We start from the raw sequence: 16226 nt of genomic DNA on the forward strand, positions 1-16226 counted from the left end.
TCACATTACTTAGTAGACTCTAGAATTAATGATAACTGAATTACAAAATGTATCAAAAAGCAGTAAATAGATAAATCTAAAGAGAATATTTACATACCTCAGTGAAGAATTTTTTTTTTAAATATTTTTTTTATTTAGTTCCTAGGATAAAAATGTGTGGTGACCTAATATTCTGATGTTCATAGCATGTCATTATTTGCAGTTTACTATGAATTATTCAAGTATTTGTAATATCAAGTAGAATTTAAAGTATTAGTAATAATAAGTACTAATTGAAGTATTACTAATATTTTTACAAGACAATTTTGAAATTATTGGTTTTAAAATAATATACTTGAGAAAAATTCAAATTGAAATTCATCACAGGATCACAATATTCAAGTGGAAATTGAAGGTACTTGACATACCCAAGAAAGGGATAAGTTACATCTTCTGATGTAATTTTATAATAATTTAAATTTAAAGTTAAAAAAGGTATTATTGTTTTGTCAGCTTACAAGTGAAACAAATTAAGTCAAGATTTTCTATTTTTGAGTTATTTGGTTTTTCCAGTCTAAAATGTTAAAAAAATTGAACTCCAAAGAATTTATTAATATAATAAAAAATCGCCTATAGTAAGTAAAATTACTATTTCCATAACATTAAAAAAAAATTTATCATTTCTTAATATTTTTCCATATTGTTTTGAAAGCATTTATTAAAGAAAAGGAAGAATTTTATAAGTACCAATATAAGAGGGAAAAGAGTAATGGATTTTTAAATATTCAATCAAGTCAAGTGTTTCACAATCTCTTTCTTAGAAAAATAGAGTTTTTATTATAAAAAAGTTATAACTAAGTTATTAAAGTTATTCAAGTCTCTTTTGAATCAACATTTGCAGACATTTGTACTAATACATGAAAATATATAATAACTTACTACAGACGCAACACTAAATAAACATTTATAAATAATAATAATTCATAAATTAATTAATAAAAGATGATTTGTATGTTCATCACATTGTCGATTAACTAATTTATTAATATAACTAAAATAGTTAGTTACACCCTATGATTTAATCACATTTTTGTTTGGGAGTCCTTATTAAAGTTTTACAAATTTTGTTATTAAAAGTAAATTGAAAAACATTAATATAAACACATTTCAATTTGAAAAAAGTGATACTGAAATCACATTCAATAAAAAATAATGAAATATATATAAGTATAAAGAAGCTGGTCTAAGATAATTAGCACCATTTTGCCTAAGATATACTCCTAGTATAGGGCTTTCTGTGTAAGAGGAGTGTGTACAGTAGATTTTTAATTACTGAAGATAAACATTTAAGATTTACACTTATTTCATTACCAAAATGAACTTTTTAAAACTAAATAGTTACATACATTATTTAAATCACTCAGTTCACTTTCAAATCAACATTTTTACAAATATGTACAAATAGATGTAAGTTTTCAATTACTGTTGATGTTGTGTTAAATAAATATTTATAAATAAAATTAATAAAAGATTTTTTTTTTTAAAAAAGTTTGATAGTTTAATAAAACACATGCATCCTATGATCTAATCAACTTTTTGTTTTGAACTAATACTAAAACATTTTACAAATTTTATTACCAAATATAATAAGAAAACTACTAAGCTAAAACATCCCAATATAAACAAAATTATTACTGAAATCACATCCAATAAAAAGTATTGAAATATATTTAAATCTAAAGAAGCTGGTCTAAGATGCTTGGCACCTTTATGCCTCAAAACGTACTCCACCCAATACACTGCCTTCTTCAGAGAGCTTTGGTCTTTGTCTTGGAGAATTAGGGATTTCCTTTCTATATTCTTCTTAAATCTATACAAGAAATACTAATTAATAAAATAATTCAAATGAAATTCAGAAAACATTCTTATTAACATTATAAACTCACTCGGAATTGTTGATGACTGAATTAATTGTAAACACTAAACTTTCTGCTGTTAAGTTATCATAACTTAAAACTTTGGCGAATCCTTCTTTTTCTGCAGATAAAGCATTGGAAAATTGGTCGGAGAAGAAAGGTATTACAACAAGAGGTACTTTGTGGTATATTGCTTCAGTCAGGCCATGTACACCACCGTGGGTAATAAAAAGGCGACAGTTAGGATGGGCTGAAAGGAACAGACACTTCATTGGTTATTTTTTTAAGAGTAGCAGAATTATTGAATTATACAGTATATAATGACGCATATTTCTTTACTGAAAAAAATATCATGTCAACATTAAAAATAAAAGAAGAATTCACCTAAAATTCCATTTTGAGGCAACCACTCCTTTGTTATCACATTTTCAGGCTTGTTTGGAAGATGTTCTGATTCCCACTTCATAATAACATTCTGCTTCAATTGTCCAAATGCAGACATGAATTTATCAATCAGTTCTTTAGGAAGGTAAGTTGCATTTAAAATACTTCCAAAAGTAAAATATATAACACCATTTTTTGATTCGTCCAAAAACGTTTGGAACTCCTGCAAAGTCAAAAAATAATATTAAACAAAAAAATAAGTAAAAGAGATACAAATTAGAAAAAAAAACAAAAAAACCTACATCATTCAGCTCTCTGCTCCCGTGGGACGTCATACCCCCAACCTCAACTATGTTGGGAAGGTAAGGTCGAACATATCCCAATGAAAAGTGGGCATCAACTAATACGAGGGAAGTGTTTCTCAACATGTCCATCAGAGGTGGAAAATCATAGGTGCCATTATAACTTAAGTACTTCCTTATTATTCTTTCCTATTAAAAAAAAAAAAAAAAAAGAAAATTTAAGCTAATATAAATCAAAAGAAATTATACCCTAAATCTATTGAAGTATTCATTCCTTCTCCTTAATGGTAGAAAAGTTTACTAATATTTATTGGATCTTTGTTTTTCCATGAATTTATTTATTAATAATTTGTTTCATGAGAGATCAGAAAACAAAATCCCCTTAACACTGGTATCAGACACATAAGTACCCTATGAGGAGTGTGCAATGGGAATCTCTAATAGCTGAAAGGTTACATATAAAATAATAAATGGGTTTATTCAGGAATGAATTTACAGCATTACTACAGTTTACTGCCTATGTATCCTTACTACAAGTACTTTTACAAAGCAGGAGAGAGAAATACAAAGAGAGATCGAGGTAGGGAGAGGGAGAAGTATCCCTAAGTTCACTCAAAAATATGCAAGATCCGATTATTTGGACTCAGGAGACATTAAAACGTACATTTCTGTTGAAGTTTCTGCCTTTATAAATTGTATTTTTGAAATTGTCAGTTAATTAATAATTTTTCAACATAAAATATTTAAACTTTCCATTATGATTTATTTTTAATTTTACTATTTCAGCTTACCTCTTAAAATCACGTACCTGTTCGGGTATGTAATAATAATTCACAAGAATCTCTTGAACATTGAGTAGGGTATTCATCAACCGTTCCTTAAAATTCATGCGATCAGTCATCGGCATCCTGAAATTTGGAATATACGAATACGGATGGACATTTCCAGTAAGGTAAGATGACCAAGGAGCTGGTGGGTGGGCATCAATACTGATAACTGGAACATTGAAGATATGTCCGAAAGCAATAAATATTTCGAACATGTAAAGCGATTCAGATATCATCAGATCGAATTCGTAATTTCCTTCTATCACCTCTCGTAAACAATTTTGTTCTAGGCATTTCTCTATTAGTTGTATTTGCATTTTTCTCATTATTGGATAAGAAATTAGTGGATTAGAAAATTTACTCATCTCCTTAAAGTTGATCGTATCTGGAACAAAACAAAAGATTAATAAATTTATCAAAGCATTGTTCGATATAAATTAAAATAATACTCACTGCCACCAAACACTTCCTCAATCAAATTTCTCACTGTTATGTATTTACAATTTTCTATAGGGGCATTATGTTGGAAAGATGAAACCATCGTGAGGTTGTGACCATTTTGAGAAAGCTGTTTGAACAGAGGCACAAAAGTATTGACATGGCTCTTCGGTGACAATGGGAACATTAACAAAATGTTCGCACCCGAACAAACAGAAAATAGAATAAAAAGAGTTAAAAATATCATCATTTTTTCAACAGTTTTAATAAATTTTTAGCTATCACTGAACGACTCTCAGAATGTTATAAGCCAAAAAAATAAATTCTCTTTCTTCTTCAACGTTTAAAAAGTCTAAGCAACGACTGACCAACTACTAACTACCCCAGGTGTTTAGATACCCTACGTGGTTCTCTTTAAATATGTAAACAGCGATATCAGTCACTGAATGATAAGATCATGAATTTATATATATATCACTTATAAAAGCAGTCTAGCAAAGAGAAAAGATATGAATAATGATGTCTTATCAACAGCTTTTGGCTATTGGCTGTAGTATAAAGACGTATATGCAAAAAATAGGTGATGTGTGGAACTCAATGTCATAAAAGGCGAGCATTGAATTTTTTTAGTCTGTTTCATTTCTTTTTTTTCCCCCATACCTAAAATCTAAAAAATCATATTGTGCAATATTCATTTTGTTGCCGCCATTTTGAATTTTTTTTTTAATTAAAAAAAATCCGTCGTATCAATTTACTGACAATTTATAATTCTGGTTAATTTCCTACTCATAAGAGAAGGCTGTGGACGTTAGATCAACCTACGTCAATTGCAATGAAAACTTTTTTTTGCGATACAAAATGAAAAAAAATGAGATACGTGTCTAATGGTCTATAGAAGCCGAGTAAAAAGAAATTTTTTTTTTTATACATAATGGACTTCAATTTGCTCTGTATGGACTTGAAGGTTATTATATACTAATCGATTTATTTTGTTTTTCTGCGTAGGATAATTCAAAAATTTTGCTAATTATATCAAATGAGATTCAATATATACAAAATTATAAAAATACAATTGGCTCTACGAATATTTTTTGTTTAGGAAAAAGCAAGTGAGATTCGTATTTAAGCGTCCTTAAAAAATAAAGTGGAATAAAATTCATCTAAGAACCTAAAAAATAAAAATAGTTAGACTTCAATTTTGAGTGATTTTTTTGTCAGCATTTAATAATAACTTTTAATTCAGTATAAAACCAGAAAATTGTAATATAAAAAATAATTAAATTGAATAAAATTCTGTTTTCCCGGCTTCAATGGGTGCATTGACAATAGCCCTAGAACAATTTCTAATATCTAATAGTTATGGCACACAATATCTTTAAACTTACCAATCCCACGAAAAAAAAAATTAAGACCATCGTTAAAGAAGTTAAAATTTCAGTATAGAGATGTCTAAGTAGATAGATATCTTTACATTTAATAATTATACTATCGTTATGATAGTATAATTATTATTGATATCTTTACATTTAATAATTATACTATCGTTATGATAGTATAATTATTATTGATATCTTTACATTTAATAATTATACTATCGTTATGATAGTATAATTATTATTGATATCTTTACATTTAATAAATAGTTCCTGAAACATATTACAAAAAAAATTCTTGATAACAAGAAATCAAAATTTTGAGAATTTACAGTAAAAATTGTAACTATTAGACGCATATATCATTGCTTTGCTTGAATAGAGGCACTTTGGACAAAAAGTTTTGATTTTATTTAGCATTGAACTTAACCTAAAGATAAATAATGCAATGCGGTTACTATCCTGAGGTCATCCTACAGAGATTCCTAACTCTATTACTTTTGTTAAGGTATTTACTTGTTAAAACCAATGTCATAATTTTTTAAGCGTCATGTTATCTTATGTTCTATAAATTAATACCCCATAAGATTTTTTATGATTTAAAAAATATTTTTTTTACATGGTGGACTAAAAAACATCTTACATACTCTCATGTTTCTTAACTTTCAATATTGCAAAAAAGTACCAACAACGAAAAATATAATTCATAACATGTCTTTGTGGAAATTATTTCCGATAAAGAAATCATAATCTACTACACTATTCAAATAATTTCAGGTTTTTTTTTTTACTCTAATTAACTGTGAGTAATTGTTGTTTATGATTCATGACATATCACAGTTGTTATTCATCACTTCTAAAAAAGGTTTAAGAAATATACATTTTGTGTCCCATATTTAAGAAATAAATTAAGAGCTTTTGAAAACAAAACATTACAATGCAAAAATGATTCTGGGTAAAATGTGAAATGTTTGCTATGACAACAACGTGTTTACATAAATTCTTCACAAATGTGAATCTTATGGTCGTTTTAATTGTGTGTGTTCTCTTATCTTTTCCAAACATCGTGTAGACCCTCATTAATGTGAAAATTTAATTTCATATTATCTATTAGCAATAGCCGAATTCGTGGAATATTGGGTTGTGGAATATCTTAACTTTTTGAATAGCGGGTTAAATGAATCATTGTGGAAGTTCAAAATGATTCTACAACCTGAATTTTCGGTCTACATGTAATTAATGAATATATAAATTTTTTTTTTTTTTTTAATTATTTATTTATTGATATTTGCAACTGTATAAACATATATACAACAAGTAAATTTGCTCTAGGTGACATAGTAACATGATAAAAACATGTGGAGAATCTACCCACTGATAGAACTCCAATAACATTTCTAGAGAAGAAGATCTCGAGGCCATCTTCTTTTCAGACGCCTAGGAGGATTATTAGGTAATGAAGGAGAAGCCAGGTTAGAAACAAGTGGATTTGGGTGGTTGAGAAGTTTATTATGGAAGGAACGGTATCTGGTTCTGGCCAAATCGGCAACATATGGAATATTGAGGTCCTGATGGATGACTTCATTTGTGACAAAGTAAGGAGCATTAAGGATTTTACGAAGGATTTTGGACTGTAAGGATTGGATTCTGGAGGAATTTGATGGTTTAGTGGAGCCCCAAAGCTCAACTCCGTATGTCCAGATAGGCCTTATAATAGTCATGTAGATCAGTCTTTTGTAATGGATTGGCAATTTAGACCGTTTGTCCAGTAAATGTTGCAATAGTCGGAATCTACGAGCAGTTTCTTGTCTTTTTAGTCTTGTATGAGGATTCCATGTCAGTCATTTGTCGAGATGTAGTCCTAAGTAACGGATCTGTTCGACAGGAATAAGTGGGGTATTATTAAAGGATATTGTAGGGGAAGAGGTCATGGGTTTACGTCGAAGGGTAAATGTGATTTGGTGGGATTTATTGGAATTTATTTTAATCCTCCAGTTTTGGCACCACTCTTCAAGGGTGGTGGGATTGGAGGGTTTGGGATACAATGTAAGGGTCATTGTTCACTGACAATAGACATGTGTCATCGGCATACGTGGTGAGGATTGTGTTAGGATGGGTTGGAATATCAGCTGTGAAAACTGTATAAAGAATAGGACCAAGGATACTACCCTGAGATATAAAAATGATGATAATAAATGAGTCATTCATTTTGTTTTGATTGATTGAATTCTTTCCTATTAATCATTTTAAATGTGCTCATATTGGTTCATAATTTTCATAAATGGTCTCTTGTAATCGTAATGTATAAAGAAAATAACAAATTTAATCCTACAAAATCGAGACTCTTTTTTTGTCGGTTGGCTCCACTCTGACTATCTTGAGCTACTACCTTCGCATCTTCGTTTATTTTGTCTATCCATCTGTTTTGCCTCGCACATAGTTTCTTTCCAACTCTACTGGCATTCTTGTGTAGAGGCGTACTGATGGAATGCTCCGAGCCATATGTCCCGCCCCTCTTGTCCTCTCGTATTCATGAGGTATTGACTGACCAGGTTCTACAACCGCTCTCTTTCGTTGAGAAGAAGTCCTCCTTGTGTTAAATATCAAAGCTAGCTTTATCATGACATTTACACCTTTAACATCCGATTTTTAGAGATTTTTCCGAACTTGACAAAGAAAAGGCTCTGTTTGCGCTTGTTATATGCTAGTCTATCTCAGTCAGACTATTAATTGTGTTATACTGTTTAATTATATGTACAATAGGTCATTGTGGAGCCGAGGTATTTGAAAATATCTACTTTCGGAAACGATTTGCCATCCACACAGGCCATGTCGTAAGGGGGCATTTTTCTGCTTACAATCATATACTTTGTACTACAATAGGTTCACCGTTCTGGTAAGCAACGTTCTCTTCATCAAGGCTAAATGGGGAAAAGATAAAAACATTGCAAAGATAATGAAACAATTAGAATATAAATATAAATAGTTGTACATATAACAAAGAGAAACGTTGTAAGCTAAAAAAGTTATAAATTTAATAATAATAAATAACAATTAAAGAAAATGATGAGTGAAAATAAAGCAATAAGTAGTGGAATAACACTTGGTAGAACTAGTAAAAAATATATATAAGGTAAAATACAAAGAAAGGATGGTGAAATGAAAGAGATATAAATAAGGTTCAACAACAGATCTGTTTAAAACAGCGGCAAGTTATAAATATGTTAACATGATTTTGGCATTTGGCATCATACATTAAAAATGAGTCACATCTTGAGAAACTATTTAACGTAGAGATGTGTATTAGGATTCAATATGAAGCACGTTAAATACACCATAAATTGGTTTATAATTATTAATTTCCTAATACTAGCAGTTTTCACAATATTAGCCAAAATAAATCCACAAAATGAGTTTTCTCGTTTTTTGTAAAAAAAAATATTGGGTTTGGATGAGCTGTATCTCGTTAATAATTGAGCATAAAAAACCCTATTAACTAATTGTTAATGATATTTCAGTGGCTTGCAATATTTATTTATAGTATAACATTCATTGTAATATATAATAAATGAAATATTACATTGAACCGCTGTCTTTGGCAGATCTTTCCTCATCCGTTCCTCTTCCCTATGGGATTCCGATCTTCAAATCCCGTATTTTCAACCACCTTATGTCCTCCCAATTCCGGAGTAATAACAATTAAAAGTCTCAAATAAGATATGGATGAATGGAGAGAGAAATAGTACTTAACATAAATATTGAAATTTTTAAAATATTTATAAAGAATCTATAAGCATGTATATGTATAGATGTATATGCATATATATGTATATGTGTGTGTATGTGAATATGGTATATAATATATTCATTATATATTATTATAGAAATATAATATATTCATCGCTACTTTATTTGTTTTACCTTCATTTCGTTTTATTATAATTCTATCCTTAAGATTTATTATTTGTTAGAGGATTTATTCATTTTTTTTTCTCATTACTTTTTATGTTGTTTACTTATTTATCTTATGTATTTGATAATTTTGATTTTTGTTTAAACTTATAAATAAGTATATTAACAGTAATTGTTTCTTTTGGTTATTATTTTTAGTTTACTTGCATTTGATTCTTTTTCATTTTTTTTTTTTAGATTTTATTTGAAGTTATGGGAGCGCGGGGTGCCCAGAGTAAGGCGCGTGGCTACTAACTCCAAAGATCCTAGTTCGATTCCGGTAGGGCAGAAAATTATTTTTTGCTACACTTTAGCCGTGTGTCAACTCCTGTGGGTTCTGGAGCCCTCCTACCACCCAGCCTCTTAAATTGGGTACCCTTAATTGGGTAAAAATCTGGCGGTCGAGTGTGATTCTGATCAAATCACCTCACTGCACAACCGTTGGTTTAATAACAATGAAGTACTGAACCCCTGACCCTTCATGGGTTGTAGCTGTACAGATTTTAATTTTTTTTTTTTATTTGGAGTTAGTCAGCTTATGATTTGTAATATGATATATAGTTTTATTTTGTTTGTTCTATTTTTACTTTATACGCTCTGTTAATTGAGTTGTTTATTTTTTATCTTATTAAATTCATAATTATAATTATACTTATAATACTTTATAATTTCATTTTTATTTTGTATTTCACTCACAGGCAGGCTCTAAAGCCTTGTTCTTACACTTATAATATTATTCTAAACGGATCAGTCCCAAGATAAATAAAGAATATTGTTATTATTATTTAACCTGTAAATATATAATTGCAATTTTTAAAAATCTGCTGAATTAATACTACGTACACTGATGGAGTGGTAAGATTTTTACTGTTGTATTTTTCATACATTTTTATTTCATATATTCTTCCATCAGATCTCTTTGCGTGAATAGTTCTATTATCAACAGTAAATCTGTCTCTTTTATAAAAGTCTTTTATTCAACCTCTCTCGTATGAACAATCCTTTAGCTCATACCCTTCACTGATATTACTTTACGAGTTTCGTAATAGGAGATAAATCCTAGACAAAATGTTTGTAATCTATATATTAAAATTTTTCAATATATAATAATTTTTTTATTTATTTTAAAAACTTTTATTACCAAAAAATTGGGTATTCTATAAGTATGAATTGAAGAGGAAGAGGATACAGAAAAACGATTAAATTTTTTTTTAGAAAAATGCAGTTTTTATTATAAAACGTTATATACAATAATTAAACAATTCATTTCACTTTCAGCTAACCATTTTTACAACTTTGTACATATAAATGTAAATATGCAATAACCTAATATAGACAAAAAAATGAATAAATAATTATAAATAAATATAATTTTTGAATAAATTTAAAAAAGGTGTTTTTCCATTTGAGTTAAATAGTCAATTACCTAATTTATAAAAAACATTTACATTCATAATACATTAGTTAATCGCGTTTTTGTTTCGATCTGATAAAACGTTTTACAAATTGTATTATTAAATATAAACAGATAACTGCTAAGCTAAAGCATCCCAATATAAACAAAATTATTACTGAAATCACATCCAACAAGAAATATTGGAATATATTTAAATCTAAAGAAGCTGGTCTCAGATGCTTGGCACCTTTATGCCTCAAAACGTACTCCACCCAATACACAGCCTTCTTTAGAGAGCTTTGGTCTTTGTCCAGCATAATCAGGGATTTTCTTTCAATATTCTCCTTAAATCTTTTAAAGAAATAGCAATTATTAAAAGAATCATAACTAAATATAGTAAACATTAGTATGATTATTACATTGACTCACTTGGGACTGTTAATGACAGAACTGATGGCAGACACTAAATTTTCAGCTGTGAAGTTATTGAAACTTAAAACTTTGGCAAATCCTTCTTTTTCTGCGGATAAAGCATTGGAGAATTGATCGGATAAGAAAGGTATTATAACAAGCGGTACTTTGTGGTATATTGCCTCGGTCAGTCCATGTATACCACCGTGGGTAATGAAGAGCCGGCAGTTAGGATGAGCTAAAACAGAAGCTTTATTAGTTTTGTTTGTGAAGTATAATCGAATTATTGAACTGTGTAGGATACAATAATCCTTGAACAATGGCAATTAGGCATTATTCAACCCGAAAATTATTTTGTGTTAACATTACAAATTAAAAGAAAGAAGAATTCACCCAAAATTCCATTTTGAGGCAACCATTCCTTTGTTATCACATTTTTAGGCTTGTTTCTAAGATGCCCTGATTCCCACTTCATAATAACATTCTGCTTAAGCCTTCCGAATGCGGTCATGAAAATATCTATCACTTCATTAGGAAGGGAAGTTGCATTTATAACGCTTCCGAAAGTAAAATAAACAACGCCATTTTTCGAATTGTCCAGAAACTTTTGGAACTCCTGGAATGGTATAAAACAACAATAGACAAACGCAAAAATAAATAAAAGTAAAAAATAATAATAATAGTAATAGATACGATAAAAATATTTCAACCTCGTTCAGCCTTTCGTCAGCGTGTGATGTCATACCTCCAACCTCAACTACGTTAGGGAGGTAAGGTCGAACATATCCCAATGAGAAGTGGGCATCAGCTAACACAAGAGATATGTTCCGCAGCATGTCCATCAATGGTGGAAAATCATATGTACCATTATAACTTAAATACTTTCTCATTAATCTTTCCTTTAAAAAAAAAATATATATAAATTTCATAAATACAAAGTAAAAAATGATGAGGGAATATTAATTTCTGACTTCAGAAAGATTAATTAGATACAAATTAAAATACCATGGAGTAATATAAATATATACTTTTTTAAATTTATTTTCGCCATCGAACCACACGACTCAGGGTCCTCAACCAACCAACTCCTGCTCTCGCCTTAGATAATTTGCAGTAGTGTGGAACCAAGTAACTACTCAAACACAGAAAAGAAGGTGCGGGCCTCTGGGCGTTATTCAATATTGTTACTTGTTAATTGGTAAATTGACAAATAACGCATAAACGGGCATCAATCTGTTAATCGATTCTCAAAAATATATTCTAACTTTCATTATAATCCTCACTCAAACGCTCGCTTTTGGACTCACATGACGTTATTTCCACAGAACAAACAGATTTTCTCGTGGTGTTTGCTACGACCACCATGAAGTAAAGTTGCAGTACAAAACGACTGTAGCTGCCTGATACTTACTATATATAGGGTAATTGATAATAGGGTTATTCATAATCTTTAGTTTAACATGTTAAAGCGAGTTAAATGGAAAAAAATTATGTGAAATAGAGAAATATTTCCTCCTTTTTACCATCTTAAAACGATATAATATCTAACATGGTTTAGAGTCTGTTAATAGGTTTGTTAAATGGAGAATGACGTCACGCAACAGACCAGGTGAGCTCACCATTTTGTTAGTTGTCGTATTAGTTTACCTGCTCGTAGTTTGTGTTTTTGATTGTGCTAGTATTGTTTTGGATGTTTTTAAAACAAATAACGCAATGGATGACAATAACAATAATGAAATGAAAGTTGTTAATTAGCTCATCTTGATTCTTTTCCTCGTAAATTAGAAGACCAACAAGGCACTCAGTGGCCAAACCTTCATACTACTTCTACTTTTTACTTCATTCAAACATGATGTAATAAATTCCTTTAATTAAAACTTTGAATTAAACAGTATCATGAAGTTCTAGAAGGAAAGGTTATAAAACAAGTTGTTCAAAAAATCCGCTAGGAAATCTTATGCATTTAACATTTAACATGACTTTAAATAGGGTGGTTCACAGTTCTAAATTTATTACATTTTACATTTAACACATCATGAATACCCTAATATGCGTATACTAGTTTACCCCTTCAAGAACTCTCGCATTTTATATCTAACCATCTTCTCTATAAGAAATTCGAATTAGGTTTGATCCGTGTTTAATCCGTGCGTTGTTTCATTGTTTCATTGTTTCAAAGCGGCGATCAGACACATAACCTTACTAATAAGAATGTGCTATATGAAGATAGGAAGGTCATTTATCAAAAATAAATAAATGAGTTTATTTAGGGGTGGATTCACTGTGTTACCGCAGTACAACACCTTTGTATTCTCAAGGCGTGTTTACAATACATGCTGGCAGTTAAACCAAATTTCGCATTTGTTGTCAAAAAATGTCGACAACATAATAAAGATATAGTGACTCATAAGGCAGTTTGATCGGAGATGACATTGTGCGGTTATGAGATAAAATTAGGTGTCTCGGTAGCAAAAAAAACTTTTTAAGGATCGCAAACTATAACTTTGAAAATTTCAATATTTTTTTTATAAATCTCATTTTGCTGAAATAAAAACTAATTTGTAATTGAAACTCTTTAAAAAAAAAATAATAGTTATAGTCAGCTCTTGTTAGTCAAAAAGTAAAGTGGGAATGACCAAACTACTAAAGAAATTGTTTGTATCTTTAACTGTTTTATAAAGTAAGAGTAAAGATACACTTTCGTGTTTTTTAAGGGTTATTTTGTTCTAAGAAGAATTTCATAAATTTTGTGTTATACGAGAAAGTTATTTATTATGTTAAAAACTGCCGGGTTTTTATTATTTTTTTTAGAAGTCTAGTGCGCCACTAAACATAACTTATACCTTTTAATTTGAAAAAAAAAGAAAATTAAAATATTGTAGGTATTGTCTTCGGAAATATATTTTCAACCTGAAAAAGTATTTTTCTTATAATCAATTGAGGCGTTGTTATGGGTTAAAAAGCCACAAAAAAATTTATAAGAGTGGCTTAAAATTGTTTAAGCAACGTAAAAACAAGCGTTTGTAATAATCGATAATCTTTTGCTTATTGTCCTGGATAAGACCCGGGTGATATCGTAGGTCATTTGATCGCACATTGATAAAGTGAATTTTATCAAAATCTTTCTCGCCATTTACAAGAAAATAAAAAATTAATTATAATAAAGAGGGGGGGAATTGGTAATATACAGTGGCACTCGATCAGTCGATTTTTATGTAAAACTACTGGAACATCGCTATAAAATTAAAAACTCGGATTTCAATTTTTTTTTTCGCTATCGAATACTCCCTCTCACTAACTCATAATTTATAAAATAATCAATTAATAATTTTCCTCCTTAAAATATTTAAACCTCATTTAACTTTAAATATAATTATAATTTATTTTATTACAGCTTATCTCTTAAAGTAGGACGTACCTGTTTTGGTATGTAACAATAATTCACAAGAATCTCCTGAACGTTGAGTACTGTGTTCATCAGCCGTTCCTTAAACGTCATGTGATCAGTCAACGCCAACCTATAATTTGGAACATACGAATACGGATGGACATTTCCAGTAAGGTAAGATGACCAAGCTGACGGTGCATGTGCATCGATACTAATAACTGGAACATTGAAGACATGGCCAAAAGCGATAAATGTTTCGAATAAATAAAGCGATTCTGAAATCATCAGATCGAATTTGTGATTTCCTTCCATTAGCTCCCGTAAACAATTTTCTTTCAGGCATGCCTCTGTAAATCCTAGCTGCATTTGCTTTACAAACGGAAACGAATATAGCGGATTAGATAATTGAGACATCTGTGTAAGGTTGAACCTCCTATCTGGAATAAGGCAAAATACAAATAAAAACTATCGAACACTTGTACGGTATAAATTAAAATAATACTCACTAGCAACAAAAACATCTTCAATCAAATTTCTCACTGTTATGTACCTACACTTCTCGATTGGAACATTATGTTGGAAAGATGAAACCATCGTGAGGTTGTGGCCATTTTCAGAGAGCTGCTTAAACAGAGGAACAAAAGTAGTAACATGGCTCTTGGGCGATAGAGGGAACATCAACAAAATGTTCGCACCCGAACAAACAGAAAATAAAGTAAATAGAGCGAAAAATATCATTGTTTTTCAACAGTTCTGTCAAATTTGAAGCTACCACTGAACAAATCTTAGGATGTTATAAGCCCAAAAAAAACTTTTTTTCTTCAATAACGTTTGGAAAGTCTAAGCAACAACTGCCCAACTATTAACTCCCCCTGGTGTTGGATACCCTACGTGGTTCTCTTTAAATATGTAAACAGCGATATCAGTTACTGAATGATAAGATTTTGTATTTGTACTTATATCACTAATAAAACCAGTCTAGTAAAGAGTACAGATAAAACAACGATTCCTCATCGACCGCTATTGGCATTAAAGTAAAGAAGATACTTTATGTTTATAAAAAATAGACGATAAGTTGAACTAATTGCCATAAAAGACATGGTTTGAATTTCTCAGCAGTTGAGCGTGATCTTGAATAAATCACCTTCTTGTTTAACTGAATAAAAGCTTAATTTTCGCTTTTCTAATCCACAATAATACATTTTAGACTCCATCTTTGAAGCTATTATAATTTTTGTGATTCATAAAAAAAAAATATCGAAGATAAAAGAGAATTTTAAGTTAAAATATTACCATGGGTTCTGCCTATTTCCCAGGTGCCAGCAGGTCGATACCTGAGGTCAGGTGCACAAGTCTTCACATGACGACCTCCGCAGCTGGTCGTACCAGAGGTTTCTGACCGTAGTCATGTGATTGGTGGTTGTATCGCCGCCCGATCAGTATGGCTCATATAGTTCTACCGCAGGGAGTGATTCTTCACAGCTCGACCTATATCTCTTCCAGTCAGCCTTATGAAGTAAGGCTGTATTTATTTGCTCGCATACCACGGTGGTAATACAAGCGTACCTTTGATAGCAGACAGTACATCATTATCTGTTACAAAGAGTTCTTCAGATACATTATCACAAAAAACAAATTTTTTCTGGATAACGAGAAATCAACATTTTGTGAATTTATAAGTCAACAAATCGATACTACTAGTTGTACAGATGTCTATTAACATCAAAATTAAAGCTAGATAACTGTTGTGTTTTTTTATTACATCTTTATTGGAATTTACAACTGTACATAATTAGTAAATTTAATGTATGTTATTATGGAGTGATACAGGCGTGTAGAGAAACTACCCATTGGAAGCACT

The 16226-nt window shown here is 30.1% G+C and overlaps 2 protein-coding genes across 2 annotated transcripts in view; both read right to left on the minus strand.

Moving 5' to 3' along the window:
- The window catches only part of LOC106688939 (uncharacterized), a 25790-nt gene extending 21567 nt beyond the window's left edge, over positions 1-4223 (minus strand). Inside the window, exons 1-6 of the mRNA XM_067047093.1 lie at positions 3862-4223; positions 3390-3793; positions 2582-2770; positions 2280-2502; positions 1926-2145; positions 1573-1849 (exon numbers count right to left, since the gene is read on the minus strand). Of these exons, the coding sequence (XP_066903194.1) occupies positions 1573-1849; positions 1926-2145; positions 2280-2502; positions 2582-2770; positions 3390-3793; positions 3862-4096 (1548 nt within the window). The 5' untranslated portion in view covers positions 4097-4223. The remainder of the gene's footprint in view (positions 1-1572; positions 1850-1925; positions 2146-2279; positions 2503-2581; positions 2771-3389; positions 3794-3861) is intronic.
- Positions 4224-10555: 6332 nt separating this feature from the next.
- Positions 10556-15231, minus strand: LOC106688943 (UDP-glycosyltransferase UGT5). Its single transcript, XM_014433648.2, has 6 exons — positions 14872-15231; positions 14396-14802; positions 11688-11876; positions 11371-11593; positions 10996-11215; positions 10556-10917 (listed from the first exon to the last, which is right to left on the minus strand). The coding sequence occupies exons 1-6, from the start codon at positions 15101-15103 to the stop codon at positions 10635-10637; spliced, it is 1554 nt and encodes a 517-aa protein (XP_014289134.1). The 5' UTR covers positions 15104-15231; the 3' UTR covers positions 10556-10634.
- Positions 15232-16226: the final 995 nt, after the last annotated feature.

This window comes from Halyomorpha halys, unplaced genomic scaffold (assembly GCF_000696795.3).
Source record: "Halyomorpha halys isolate HHAL.00 unplaced genomic scaffold, Hhal_1.1 Scaffold1240.1, whole genome shotgun sequence".
Lineage (NCBI taxonomy): Eukaryota > Metazoa > Arthropoda > Insecta > Hemiptera > Pentatomidae > Halyomorpha > Halyomorpha halys.

What these genes read in the sequence shown, in the direction of transcription:
- LOC106688943 (XM_014433648.2), bottom strand. Translation starts at nt 15,103, where the DNA reads ATGATATTTTTCGCTCTATTTACTTTATTTTCTGTTTGTTCGGGTGCG. An exon ending in ATTGTTACATACCAAAACAG is followed by an intron (nt 11,877 to 14,395) that starts GTACGTCCTACT and finishes TTTTTTTTAAAG; the next exon opens with GAAAGATTAATGAGAAAGTA. An exon ending in CTGACGAAAGGCTGAACGAG is followed by an intron (nt 11,594 to 11,687) that starts GTTGAAATATTT and finishes ATACCATTCCAG; the next exon opens with GAGTTCCAAAAGTTTCTGGA.